This window comes from Lingula anatina, chromosome 1 (assembly GCF_051362555.1).
Source record: "Lingula anatina isolate TDL-2025a chromosome 1, LinAna3.0, whole genome shotgun sequence".
In the NCBI taxonomy this organism is placed as follows: domain Eukaryota; kingdom Metazoa; phylum Brachiopoda; class Lingulata; order Lingulida; family Lingulidae; genus Lingula; species Lingula anatina.
Window position 1 is genome coordinate 66,488,921 of NC_141767.1, and position 15,328 is coordinate 66,504,248.

Sequence of the window (15,328 nt, forward strand, 5' to 3'; positions counted from 1 at the left end):
CATATTCTGAGGTGGTTGGGGAGGGGAGGTCCTTCAAGCTACGAATTTTCAAAATTAGAAAGGAGATTAAGTTTAAAGGGGTATAAATTATGACGCGGACAATTAAATTGCTTTTTCAACGATGAAGCATTTGAAAATTAAGGTAAATGGCCATAAACCAAAGTTCTTTCTCCTGTTCTTTCTCCTTCATGTCTGACATAAAGGTAGACCTACTACAAGGCCTATTTCGCCGGACTCGCTAGGATTTAATCATTACAGCTCTAGTTCATGTTGTGTATTGCGTTTTGTTTAAAGGTACATACGAACCGAGCATCGGTGGAGCGTGGATTCCCAGTAACACATGTAAACCACTTCTACTAGTTTCTTATACGACTCTAATAAATTCGACATGCCAAGGGATAAACTGAATAAATCACCCGATCAGCCATAAAAGAGCTTTAGAGTGCTCCTTTCTTTAAATTTTTGGTTGTCAATTTAACCTACTTTCGTGGCCTACTTTTCTGCCCCATTGACATAGGCCCTACAGCATAGAATGCTAGCAGAAAAATCTGTTCAAACATCACTTTCCGGTAAAATTAAAAAAATGCCTTTTGGTAATTCTCTTAGTTAACTACTTGAAACTATATGCTGGCATTTGGTTGGTTTTTATGACAAAAAAATTGACTTTGTATGTATCTTTAAGGAAGAATCCCTCTAGTTACCTTTGTAAAAAAGATATGGTGGCACCATATTATTGTCGGTCTGATGTACTGTAGGGTTCATTCATTATACCGTATAGGCCTATGGGTATTAAATAATTCATGTTTGTTTATGAGCAAAATCAGGAAGTTCGTATTGTAAAGGAGAATCATTTCGTAAGAACGTAGGTGCAGCCTAAACAGGGCAACCTTTATCTATTTCTCATTCCTGTCCTTTCTGTTAGAGGACTAGAAGTAAAGAATAAAGGTGAGTGGTCGCACGACGACTATAATATACAATTGTTTAAGGATTTTAAGAACATTTGAAAAGCAATTCCATGATTCATGCATTACTCATAATGTTGTATAACATTTTATATAGGCCCTACAGTAGTTCAGTGTAAGAAAAATGTTTACTAAATTAAATACACCTGTTCCATTCTTCTTATCGGGAAAGTGAAGAATGTTGGAGACATGTAATTGCACATTACCTCTTCGGGGCTGTAGCGATAGTCCGAAGGTTCAATAGTCCGAAGGTTCATTGGTCCGAATGTTCACTATAGAACCTTCGGACCAATGAACCCTTGATTAAAAAGTCGATGAAAACGTTACCACTTTTCGGACCAATGAACCTTCGGACCAATGAACCTTCGGACTATCGTGACGCCCCCACCTCTTTAATGGCTATTTTACTTTTTTGAATAAGTATTTATGTTACATTAGGTACATTAGGCCTATGTTTAGCTATCAGCTTGTACTGTGCGAATCGACCGTTTTGTAGCCTATAGGTAGGCCTATAGATTTGAAAAAGAAGAACAAGAAAATGTAAAAATTGGTTTGAAAAAGTGAAAAATGTATAAGTTATACCTGTATGTATCGGCACCTTTTTCGAGAAATGATTGTTAAAAGGAACTTATACTAATATTAGGCCTACTGGTAGGCCTACATGTATCGCACTGGATCCGCCCGTGATTTTACTGGGGTATACACTGAAGCATCTGCATTACAAAACAATATAATGCACATAAATGAAGTGGATGATGAAATATGATACTGTAGGCTACGTCAAGTCACAAAAGGACACGTATCCAGCACCGTTCGTGATGAATCTATTTCAGGCATACCAGGGCGTAGCCAAGGCATCGCAGCATATTTAGAGCTTGCGTGTGAAGAAAAAAAAAAGATCAATAGCACTACAAAATGATGTAAGTTGTTTTATACTTTTTATTTTGTCGGGGTTCCCCGTGATTGAGTCGAATTATTACCCTCTAGCAGTCATATCATTTCCACAAGCGCTGTAAGATACATTATTATGCACACACGTCGAGCAAAATTACTGCTGATCGATACTGCCGTGTACAGGTCACATGTAATATGAAATCGGTGACATACTTTCGAACGAGACTCACACATAACAATGCTAAGACCCAGGTGAGCCTGAGCACAATGTAAGGTGTAAATATATTGCAAGTCGCCATTGCTCAAGATCAATATATTGCGCAGCAGGATATTACGCAGGTGAGTGTCAGGGTGAGGTAAACGTGAGACATTTTATGTAGGACCTTACACTGCTTCATTACAGCATAGGATAACCTTTGAAAAATTGGAAGAATATGTGAGATGTGTTTTGGTGTTAACACGTTTATTAAAATGTGTAGCATGAAAATCCATGCGTTAGGACTTGTTTTTTCGTTTTCTCCTATGCGTGCTGACCGTTATTTCACAGTTATGTGCACATTATGTCATACACCCTTTATAGTTTAAAAGTTATACTAGTATATACCTGTATCAGAAAATGTAATTAGGAGTCATAGAGCATGAAACTTCGTGATAGAAAACGTGAAAGGTGAATCTTAATGGATAGTCCTCGCTGTCAATAAAGAAGAATAATTTTAAATGTATATTGTACGCGTTTGAATATATCCAAATGTTACATTTTCTACGTATCATTCGAGGCTACTATAGTCTTTCATACATGTAATTCAGCCTTTAAAAACAGTAAAACCCCTCATATAAAAGTACCAAATGTCAACAGTTCCTCCTGAATTGTACGGGGCCGTAGCGATAGTCCGAAGGTTCAAAATCCGAAGGTTCATTGGTCCGAATGTTCACTATAGAACCTTCGGACCAATGAACCCTTGATTAAAAAATCGATGAAAATGTTACCACTTTTCGGACCAATGAACCTTCGGACCAATGAACCTTCAGACTATCGAGACGCCCGCACTTGTACATGGGGGCCGTAGCAGTAGTCCGAAGGTTCAATAGTCCGAAGGTTCATTGGTCCGAAAGTTCACTACAGAACCTTCGGACCAATGAACCCTTGATTAAAAAACCGATGAAAATGTTACCGTTTTTCGGACCAATGAACCTTCGGACCAATGAACCTTCGGACTATCGAGACGCCCCCTGTACATGTACAGGCAGACGAGGCCAAACATTTGTATTCACAATAGCACAATATGTCCAGAATTTGTACATGGTCAATCAAAAAACATTTAAAAACTCTCTCATCATTTTGTGTAGATCAAGAAGTTAACATAAATGATATAACCATCCCAACCATTTGTTTAGGCAGGGCAGGCTAAGACCTGTGAGCTTACGTGAATGAAAATTTAACAAAAGGAGTGCAGGAGGTAAAATTATTTAGCACTGTATTTAGCCTTAACATACTTTCTGTGACCAAAGTACAGGGTAACAGGGCTGCTGGGCACCACGTTAAGAGGTCACCTTTTTGTGGTAAAGATTTTTGTAAACAGTGGGTATCAGATGTTTAATCATGGAAATGGAAGGGGGGGGGGGGGCAGAATAGCAATGCTTTTTTTACCAGCTTATACCTGCCATGGCTTTACTTCTTGACCAGAATTGATACTGAAAATTAAATAAATAACAAATAAGAAGTTATATTATCTACTGTGTATAGTGCAGCTTGTTTTAGTGGCTGCATGACAATAATTAGAAGTTTCCAAAGGTTCATTGATCCAAATATTCACTATAAAACCTTGGACCAACAGATCATTTTATTAAAAGACTGATGAAACGTTATAGTTTTTTTTTTTATAAATGAACTTTTGGACAACTAAACCTTTGGACTATTGAGACACGCCCGTTTTAGTCTACTTACTGATACCAAATGCTAATTGGTTTGTGGTAGGTGAAGTACCTACTGCATGGTATGATAGACAGGAAAATTCCAACCACATGTGTGCCATAGCTTTAAAGTCATTGGATTACATATTTTATAGTGAAATCAACACATCTGAGAAAAGTGACTGATACAAAACCTCAACAAATGCAAATTTGATTTAGAAAAATGAATGTTTTGAAGGAGAAAGTATTGGAAAATATACAGATATACAGAAAATACATATATATATACGAAGCAGAAGAGAGACCAACAGATCATAACTAAACTGTTGATGAAATTAAGTTTTCTCTCTCTCCAATTGTGTTCTTATAAATGCCTTTTGCTGAAACAGCCAGACAAAGACAAACATATATACCAGGCTAAAGAATCTCCCAAACATCCACAGCCTAATATAGTTTATGTGGTGTTGGGAAGGTGATCAAAAGTTGGTTATTCAGAGAAAATGTCTGCCCAGTTTTTAGTGGCAAAATGTTAACCTGGGCACCTTTAATAAGATATTTCTGTTAAACAATATTTATACAATATGGATAATAGGCTTCATAAGAATGTGGCCACATGAGCAAATAGTTTTTCTTTTTGAAAAGTTTCTTTGTAGTGTATTTTATTTTCTTTTACAGCTGACAGACAACATGTTTTTGCAGGGATATTCTTTCTATAAAAAGTACTTTTTGCTGTTTTGCATAAGTGTCGCAGTGTTGCTCATATGTTGGAACCACACACTTTTTCTGGATCCGTTTACAACAGTGATGACAGGCAAAGATATCAAACAAGGAGACAGTCACAGAAATGAGGTTGAATACATTAGGAATAATACAGTGACATATTCATCAAATTCAAATAATGGAATGACAAGAGGCAAAAGGTTTGTCTACCTTGTCAATGCAAAAACCCGTACAGAAGTGACAGGATTAAAAGCTGATAAAGACAGAGATGTTTTCTGGTTAACTTTTAAAGTTGGAGACAAGACAGGAAATGTCAATGCTCCAAACTCGACGTGGAGTTCTGGGCGCAATATGATTTTAGATTATGCAATAGAACAAGCAAAAAAGAGAGGTGATGGTGGTTACTTGTACTACATATTCCTTGATAATGATGTTATTTTACAAACTCGCTCAGAGCCACATGTGAATTGGAAACCCTGGAGTGAAATGAAAGCAGACCCATATGAAAGATTTGAGGATTTCTTGCTGGAATTTGAACCTGCAGTTGGTTATGGTAGATATGCAGAACCTTATCGTCAACACCATGAGTTGGACAAACCAACTAACATAGGTTGGGATTTTGATGCCTGTTTCAATGCTTTTCACAGAGACACACTCTCCTTTCTTCTGCCATATGAGACATCAATGGACAATAGTTCCTGGTATAATGCACCATGGATAATGAAGCAGCTAATTTCTATGTTGTACAATACTCACCGCCTTCAATGTAATTCGGTGTATGTGATAAATGAAGCGAGACACATGCAAAAGAAAAAATCTGGAACAGAGTACAAAGACAAGCAAAATTTTCAAACTCCAAGGAATTATCTTCTTCATGCATTGCAACCAATGACACAAACCAATCCTCCGATTAAGAATCATCTCAAAGATGCCATTCTTAAAGGGAATAGAATCAGTCAATTACAAATACGCTATGCCCCAGGTGTAGGACAGAAAAAAGGCAACACATCATACATTGTTACAGATAAATTTATCTCAAAGTTTTGGAATAAAAATCATGCCTTTGTCAAAGGAAGACTTAAAGCCCGTGCAAAAGTGGCAGATCTTGTAAAACTGGAAGAGAATGAGAAGACAGAATTTGTTCCTGAACCAGTATATTCCTTGCCAAATTTTAAGCTATCACTTACACCTCCAAAATAGTTTAGTGTTTTAAAGGGGATATGCACTTATGTTGAATTTAACATTGGGATTCAGTTGTGGTAACAATTTTTCTTTGTTCTTCTAAAAGGTCCATAAATTGGACACTTCATAAGGAAAGAAATGGAATGAATGTTATATACTTCTAAAATAAGTTTACTTATAAATGTGAATTATTTATATATATTCTTTTAAACAGATTCATAAAACATCAAACACCTTTGGCAAGAAAAAGCAAGACAATTGTGTGAATATTACCAAACATTCTTTTACTTTGTAAAGAAGAAACTTCTTTTAAAAAAGTATGTCATTTTTAGAAGCATTAATTGATTTTGCTTTGAATTTCTTGTGTTTGAATTGTCATAACCTATGCAATAGCGCAGTTTATAGACTACTGTGCACATTGTTTCCATACATTGGAATTAGTTAATATGTTGTGACCCATGGAAAAGAATAAACATTATGAATAAAGTACACATGGCTTATCATCATTAGTCCCATCAATAGCTAGCAATACCTAGTTTTGTGGAGAAAAACCTCATCCTTTATTTGTGGAGCAATACATGATTCTAGGACAATTCTACATGGTGACAATTCCATTCTAGGACACATTGATAAAGTATTATTCAAGTTCACTTTAGTATAAAATATAATTTTCCATTTTCTTAACAAGGTGAAATATTCTCAACACTTGATTTGGAGGGGGGGGGGTATTTGGGAACTATTGCACAGGGGTAATTGTCCTGGTAACCATCACTGAACTGGTAGATCATTTAAAAAAATAACTGCATTTTTTAAAGATATTTTATCAGATAATTTTTGTTAGTTAACAATATTCGTACAATATGGTGGTTGCATAAAAATCTGGCCCCATGTGATAATTTACCAAAATGCCAATTTGTAAAGTGTTGTTCTTTTTTACAGATGGAAGGCATTGTGTTAGTGCGTGGACATTTACTCCCTAAAAAGTATATTGTGCTGTTTTGCTTAAGTGCTACAGTGTTGCTGCTATGTTGGAACTACACTCTTTATATGGATGCTGACATAAAAGTGATGACAGGCAAAGCTAACAAACAAGGAAGCGGGCACAAAAAGGAACCAGTGGACAATGGGATTAATACGGTGACATCAAATTCAAATGATGGAATGACAAGAGGCAAAAGGTTTGTCTACCTTGTCAATGCAAAAACCCGTACAGAAGTGACAGGATTAAAAGCTGATAAAGACAGAGATGTTTTCTGGTTAACTTTTAAAGTTGGAGACAAGACGGGAAATGTCAATGCTCCAAATTCCACATGGAGTTCTGGGCGCAATATGATTTTAGATTATGCAATAGAACAAGCAAAAAAGAGAGGTGATGGTGGTTATTTGTACTATATTTTCCTTGATAATGATGTCATTTTACGAACTCGCTCAGAGCCACATGTGAATTGGAAACCCTGGGGGGAAATGAAAGCAGACCCATATGAAAGATTTGAGGATTTCTTGCTGGAATTTGAACCTGCAGTTGGTTATGGTAGATATGCAGAACCTTATCGTCAACACCATGAGTTGGACAAACCAACTAACATAGGTTGGGATTTTGATGCCTGTTTCAATGCTTTTCACAGAGATACCCTCTCCTTTCTTCTGCCATATGAGACATCAATGGACAATAGTTCCTGGTATAATGCACCATGGATAATGAAGCAGCTAATTTCTATGTTGTACAATACTCACCGCCTTCAATGTAATTCTGTATATGTGGAAAACAAGTTTTTACACGCAAAGAAGAGTCCTTCAGAAAAAGGGCCTAATGTGTACAATGACAAACAAAATTTTCATATTCCAAGGAATTATCTTTTTCATGCATTGCAACCAATGGCACAAACCAATCCTGTGATAAAGAATCATCTCAAAGATGCCATTCTTAAAGGGAATAGTATCAGTCAATTACAAATACGCAATGCCCCAGGTGTTGGGCAGAAAAAAGGCAACACATCATACATTGTTACAGATAAATTTATCTCAAATTTTTGGAATATAAGTCATGCCTTTGTCAAAGGAAGACTTAAAGCCCGTGCAAAAGTGGCGGATCTTTTGAAACTGAAAGAGAAAGAGAAGACAGAATTTGTTCCCGATCCAGTATATTCCTTGCCAAATTTTAAGCTGTCACTGGAACCCCCAAAATAGTTCAGTATTTTAAAGGAGATATGCAAGAAATTGAACATAATTCATAAGTCCAGATTTGCACTCAGGTTGAATTTATATTGGGAATCAGTTGTAGTAACAATTTTTTGTTCTTATAAAAGGTCCATTAATTGGCCTCTTCATAAGGAAAGAAATGGAATGAACATTAAATACTTCTGAAATAAGTTTATTTATATAGGTGAATTCTTTTATACATAAGACTGCATACAACTTTGGCAAGAAAAAGCAAGCCAATTGTGTGAATATTACCAAACATTCTTTTACTTTGCAAAGAAGAAACTTCTTTTTTAAAAAGTTTGTAACTTTTACATGCAGAAGCATTAATTGATTTTGTTTTGAATTTGTTGTGTTTGGTTTGTCATAACCTTTGCAAAAGTGCAGTTTAAACTTTACTGCGCATATTGTTTCTATACATTAGTTAATATGTTGTGATCCATTTAAAAGAATAAAAATTATTATAAAAATAAAGCACACATAGCTTGTTATCAATAGTCTCATCAATAGCTAGCAATACCTATTTTTGGGAAGAAAAAAAACTCACCCTTTATTTGTGGAACAATACATTAACATGATTCTAGGACAACTCTACATGGTGACAATTTCATTCTAGGACCTGTTGATTAAGTATTATTGTACCACCAGCGTAGGTGCTGGCGGTACACATGGTTTTAGTCCCATCCGGACCGTTCCGCCGGCTCCTGCCGCTCTGCCGGCATGTTACCGTTACCGCTTCTCCTCCTAGACGATAAGGGCCTTCGTACCCATCTCTTGGATTTAGGTCACCTATAATCTCAACTCGTTCCACGTAAAATTTGGGCTTTGTCGGTATTGGGGTCCAGGTGTGGCACTCATTGCAATGCACCCTTGTCCAAAAATGGCAAAATTAAATGCTAATTATCTACCCTACGGAAGGAATTATGGGAAAAATTTCTACAGGCAGCTTTCCAAAAGTCATATGTGTAGATTTCAAATATGCCCTTGGATTTGACCTTTGACCTTTATTTCAAGGTCAAACGGGCCAAAATTTTCAAAAAAACGAAATTTTTTACGAAAAAAAAATTATTTGTGCTGTTTTTCAGACACCAGACAGACTTAACCAATAATATTATTGAAAAGTGTTACCCTTCATGTCATCTTTCATCTCCGTGAATTTTGGGTCAATCGGTGCATTTTCACAGGAGTAGCGGCCATAAGATACCGAAACTGAAAACTGTCTCTAATTCGGGAACCGTTAATGCTAGAGACCCATTCTTTTTTGCATTTTGTAGAGCATGTAAAGCCCAACACTGTGAGTGGTCTCCGTTTTTTTGTATTCCATACGGTTTTCGGGTTACGCTATATCAAAAAGTACATATTGGTGGTGAAAGCAAAATGTGCAGTACGGTAATGGATAATAAATTTTGAACCCCAGAAAAACTAGAGGATCAGAGAGGCGATACCGCCTCCGAATATTGTACCACCAGCTGGAGCAAGCGCATTCGTATAGACCCCCACATACACAAAATAAGGGACACAGCCACCAGTCTTTTGCTTGACAAGCTGTAAAAATGCAATCAACTAGAATTTTCAAAATATGCAAAAAAGTATATCAAAAGTTCATCAAAAGGTAGGTGAAAGGTCAATTTCACAGTAAGATTGCCAGTATATGACTTCCTATTCAACTTCAAAAGTAACTTTGGACCTATCTCTGCCAGTTTGGGAGATAAAAGGGAAGCAAAATTTTCAAAGTTCAGTTCATGGTGAAAAGTAGGTCAAAGGTCAATTTTAAGGTCACATTAAGATTGCCAGTATATGGCTTCCTATTCAACTTCAATAGTAACTATGGACCTATCTCTGCCAGTTTTGGATATGAAAGGGAAGCAAAATTTGCAAAATTCAGTTCATGGTGAAAAGAAGGTCAAAGGTCAATTTCAAGGTCACATTTAGATTGCCAGTGTATGACTTTCTATTCAAGTTCAATAGTAACTATGGACCTATCTCTGCCAGTTTTGGAGATAAAAGAGAAGCAAAATTTGGAAAGTTCAGTTCATGGTGAAAAGTAGGTCAAAGGTCAATTTCAAGGTCACATTTAGATTGCCAGTGTATGACTTGCTATTCAAGTTCAATAGAAACTATGGACCTATCTCTGCCAGTTTTGGAGATAAAAAGGAAGCAAAATTTGCAAAGTTCAGTTCATGGTGAAAAGTAGGTCAAAGGTCAATTTCAAGGTCACATTTGGATTGCCAGTATATGACTTCCTATTAAAGTTCAATAGTAACTATGGACCTATCTCTGCCAGTTTTGGAGGTAAAAGGGCAGCAAAATTTGCAGAGTTCAGTTCATGGTAAAAAGTAGGTCAAAGGTCAATTTCAAGGTCACATTTAGATTGCCAGTATATGACTTCCCATTCAAGTTCAATAGTTACTATGGACCTATCTCTGCCAGTTTGGGAGATAGAAGGGAATAAAATTTGCAAAGTTCAGTTCATGGTGAAAAGTAGGTCAAAGGTCAATTTCAAGGTCACTTTCCAATAACATTATTGGTTAAGTCTGTGTGGTGTCTGAATAACAGGGCAAAAAAAATTTTTTTCATAAAAAATATTATTTTTTTGAAAATTTTGGCCCGTTTGACCTTGAAGTAAAGGTCAAAGGTCAAGTCTAAGGGCATATTTGAAATCTACACATATGACTTTTGGAAAGCAGTCTGTAGAAATTTTTCCCATAACCCCTTCCGTAGGGTAGATAATTAGCATTTAATTTTGCCATTTTTGGACAAGGGTGCATTGCAGTGAGTGCCACACCCAGACCCCAATACCGGCAAAGCCCAAATTTTATGTGGAACGAGCTGAGATTATAGGTGACCTAAATCCATGAGATGGGTACGGGGGCCCTTACCGTCTAGGAGGAGAAGCGGTAACGGTAGCCGTCCGGCGGAGCCGGCGGAACGATCCGGACGAGACCGAAACCATGTGTACCGCCAGCGCTAACGCTGGTGGTACAATAAAACATAAGGCTTGGCGAGGCAGACAACTTGTGGTCAAAAATGACATTATTTCATCAAATTTGAACATCTGGAACTTCAGAGCACCTCCCATTTCAAGAATTTTGACCAAAATGATTCTGTAGGAAATTTATGGCACATTATTGTAACTCCAAAATTATAACATTTAGTGCCTTATATCTCCAAAACTGGCAGAGATAGGTCCATGCTTACCATTGAACTTGAATAGGAAGTCATATACTGGCAATCTAAATGTGACCTTGAAATTGACCTTTGACCTACTTTTCATCATGAATGGAACTTTGCAAATTTTGATTCCCTTTCATCTCCAAAACTGGCAGAGATAGGTCCATAGTTACTATTGATCTTGAATAGGAAGTCATATACTGGCAATCTAAATGTGACCTTGAAATTGACCTTTGACCAACTTTACACCATAAACTGAACTTTGCAACTTTTTAATGCTTTTATTTTCAAAACTGGCAGAGATAGGTCCATAATTGTTACTATTGAGCTTGAATATGAAGTCATTAGAGGCAATTTACTGTGACCTTAAAATTGACCTTTGACCTACTTTTTACCATTAATTAACTTTGCAAATTTTGGTTCCTTTTTATCTCCAAAACTGGCAAAGATACGCCCTTAGTTGCTATTGAACTTGAATAGGAAGTCATATACTGACAATCTAAATGTGACCTTGAAATTGACCTTTGTCCTACTTTTCATCATGAATGGAACTTTGCAAATTTTGGTTCCCTTTTATCTCCAAAACTGGCAAAGATACACCCATAGTTACTATTGAATTTGAATAGGAAATCACATACTGGCAATCTAAGTGTGACCTTGAAATTGACCTTTGACCTACTTTTTATCATGAATTGAAGTTTACAAATTTTGGTTCCCTTTTATCTCCAAAACTAGCAGAGATAGGTCCATAGTTGCTATTGAACTTGAATAGGAAGTCATATACTGAAAATTTACTGTGAACTTAAAATTGACCTTTGACCTACTTTTTACCATGAACTTCACTTTGCAAATTTTGGTTCCCCTTTATCTCCAAAACTGGCAAAGATACGCCCATAGTTACTATTGAATTTGAATAGGAAGTCACATACTGGCAATCTAAGTGTGACCTTGAAATTGACCTTTGACCTACTTTTTATCATGAATTGAAGTTTACAAATTTTGGTTCCCTTTTATCTCCAAAACTAGCAGAGATAGGTCCATAGTTGCTATTGAACTTGAATAGGAAGTCATATACTGAAAATTTACTGTGACCTTGAAATTGACCTTTGACCTACCTTACTATGAACTAAACTTTGATTGTACCATTTTTAGTTATATATATATATATTTGTTTTTTTTGCATATTTTGAGAATTCTTGTTGATTGCATTTTTTACAGCTTGTCAAGCACAAGACTGGTGGTGGTGTCCCTTTTTTGTGTGTGTGGGGGTCTATACGATCACGCTTACTCCAGCTGGTGGTACAATATTCGGAGGCGGTATCGCCTCTCTGATCCTCTAGTTTAAGTTCACTTAAATGTAAAATATAAGTCTCCATTTTCTCAACAGGGTGAAATATTCTAAACACTTGAATTGGGAGGGGGGCTATTTGGGGACTATTGCACAGGGGTAATTGTCCTGGTACCCATCACTGAACTGGTAGATCGTTAAAAAAAGTACTGCATTTCTTAAAATAGTTTATCAGATAATTGTTGTTTGTTAAGAATATTCATACAATATGGGTAATTGGTTGCATAAAAATCTGGCCCCATGAGATAATTTACCAAAATGCCAATTTGTAAAGTGTTGTACTTTTTTACAGATGGCAGGCATCATGTTAGTACGTGGACTTTCACTCTCTAAAAAGTATATTTTGCTGTTTTGCATAAGTGCTACAGTGTTGCTATGTTGGAACTACACTCTTTATATGGATGCTGTCATAAAAGTGAAGACAGGCAAAGGTATCAGACTAAGAGACAATCACAAAAAGGAGCATAAGACCAATTTTGGGAATAACACATTGCCATATTCATCACATTTAAATGATAAAATGACAAGAGGTAAAAGGTTTGTCTACCTTGTCAATGCATATACCTGCACAGAAGTGACAGGATTAAAAGCTGATAAAAACAGAGATGTTTTCTGGTTAACTTTTAAAGTTGAGGACAAGACGGGAAATATCAATGCTCCAAATTCCACGTGGGGTTCTGGGCGCAATATGATTTTAGATTATGCAATAGAACAAGCAAAGAAGAGAGGTGATGGTGGTTACTTGTACTACATATTCCTTGATAATGATGTTATTTTACAAAATCGCTCAGAACCACATGTGAATTGGAAACCCTGGAGTGAAATGAAAGCAGACCCATATGAAAGATTTGAGGATTTCTTGCTGGAATTTGAACCTGCAGTTGGTTATGGTAGATATGCAGAACCTTATCGTCAGCACCATGAGTTGGACAAACCAACTAACATAGGTTGGGATTTTGATGCCTGTTTCAATGCTTTTCACAGAGACACACTCTCCTTTCTTTTGCCATATGAGACATCAATGGACAATAGTTCCTGGTATAATGCACCATGGATAATGAAGCAGCTAATTTCTATGTTGTACAATACTCACTGCCTTCAATGTAATTCGGTGTATGTGATAAACAAGTTTTTACACACACAGAAGAGTCCTTCAGAAAAAGGGCTTACTGTTTACAAGGACAAACAGAATTTTCATATTCCTAGGAATTATCTTCTTCATGCATTGCAACCAATTTTAAAAGCCAATCCTCTGATTAAGAATCATCTCAAAGATACCATTCTTAAAGGGAATACCACCAGACATTTACAAATACGCTATGCCCCAGGTGTTGGACAGAAAAAAGGCAACACATCATACATTGTTACGGATAAATTTATCTCAAAATTTTGGGATAAAAACCATGCTTTTGTCAAAGGTAGACTTAAAGCCCGTGCAAAAGTGGCAGATCTTTTGAAACTGGAAGAGAAAGAGAAGACAGAATTTGTTCCTGACCCAGTATACTCTTTACCAGATTTTAAGCTGTCACTGGAATCTCCAAAATAGTTCAGTGTTTTAAAGGGTACATGCAAGAAATTGAAAATAAATCCAGTTTTGCACTTAGATTGAATTTATATTGGGATTCAGTTGTGGTAACAATTTTTTTCTTCTAAAAGGTCCATACGTAAATTGGAAACTTTATAAGGAAAGAAATGGTATGGAGATTATATGCTTCTAAAATAAGTCATTTTTAGAAGCATTAATTGATTTTACTTTGAATTTGCACTTATTGTTTCATTTGTCATAACCTTTGCAACAATGCACTTTAAATACTATTGTGCACATTGTTTCCATAGATTGGAATAAGTTAATCTGTTGTGACTGTGAAGCACGTAAAGGAATAAAAAGAATGAAGGAAGTACACAAAGTTTATTATCAATAGTCCCATCAACAGCTAACAATACCAAGTTTAGTGGAGAAAAATCTCACCTTTTATTTGTGGAACAATACATTAACACTATTCTAGGACAATGACCTCCTCACATGTAGACTACTGCAACTATTTTTTTTCTATGGCTGTACCAAAGAACAAATAAAAAAACTGCATCAAATTAAAAATATTTCAGCGCATCTTTTTAACCTGCACAGCCAGGGAGACTCGTGTCACACCCGTTTTAAAGCAATTGCACTGGCTTCCTGTTATAGGAGGTATTTTATTCAAAATTTTAACTTGGACAATAGTTCCTGGTATAATGCACCATGGATAATGAAGCAGTACTCACCACCTTCAATGTTATTCTGTGTATGTGAAAAACAAGTTTCTACACCCACAGAAAAAGGGCTTACTGTTTACAACGACAAACAAGATTTTCATATTCCAAGGAATTATCTTTTTCATGCATTGCAACCAATGGCACAAACCAATCCACTGATTAAGAATAGTCTCAAAGATGCCATTCTTAAAAAGGGAATATTATCAGTCAATTACAAATATGCGATGTCCCAGGTGTTGGGCAGAAAAAAGGCAACACATCATACATTGTTACAGATAAATTTATCTCCACATTCTGGGATAAAAATCATGCCTTTGTCAAAGGTAGACTTAAGGCCCGTGCAAAAGTGGCAGATCTTTTGAAACTGGAAGAGAAAGAGAAGACAGAATTTGTTCCAGATCCAGTATATTCCTTGCCAAATTTTAAGCTGTCGCTAGAACCTCCAGAATAGTTCAGTGCTTGAAATGGGACTTTTTTGGAGAAAAAAAGCCAGTATTCACTCATCTTGAATTTACCTTTGGGGTTCAATATCAGTTATTTATTTATTCTTGGAAAGATTTAAACTGGGCAAAGTAAAGAAAATTACATTTAAAAAATAATTGTTAAAAAAGTAAATAAATGTATTATTACAGAGAGTCCCTGAGACTAAGTGTGTATTTTTACCTTCAAGGCAACATTTTGACCCATT

General features: G+C 36.2%; 1 protein-coding gene across 11 annotated transcripts; it reads left to right on the forward strand.

Moving 5' to 3' along the window:
* The first annotated feature begins 721 nt into the window (after window positions 1-721).
* LOC106151544 (uncharacterized) lies at window positions 722-14,504 on the forward strand. 11 transcript variants are annotated; one of them, XM_087018343.1, is made up of 3 exons: window positions 722-945; window positions 1,796-1,882; window positions 12,680-14,504. In XM_087018343.1, the coding sequence occupies exon 3, from the start codon at window positions 12,680-12,682 to the stop codon at window positions 13,931-13,933; it is 1,254 nt and encodes a 417-aa protein (XP_086874469.1). In that variant the 5' UTR covers window positions 722-945; window positions 1,796-1,882; the 3' UTR covers window positions 13,934-14,504. The 11 variants fall into 11 exon arrangements, with proteins under 11 accessions (XP_086874469.1, XP_086874474.1, XP_013380349.2 ...); XM_013524881.2 differs by lacking the exon at window positions 12,680-14,504 and adding an exon at window positions 6,609-8,347 and having other exon boundaries at window positions 810-945; XM_087018348.1 differs by lacking the exon at window positions 1,796-1,882 and having other exon boundaries at window positions 12,680-14,503.
* Window positions 14,505-15,328: the final 824 nt, after the last annotated feature.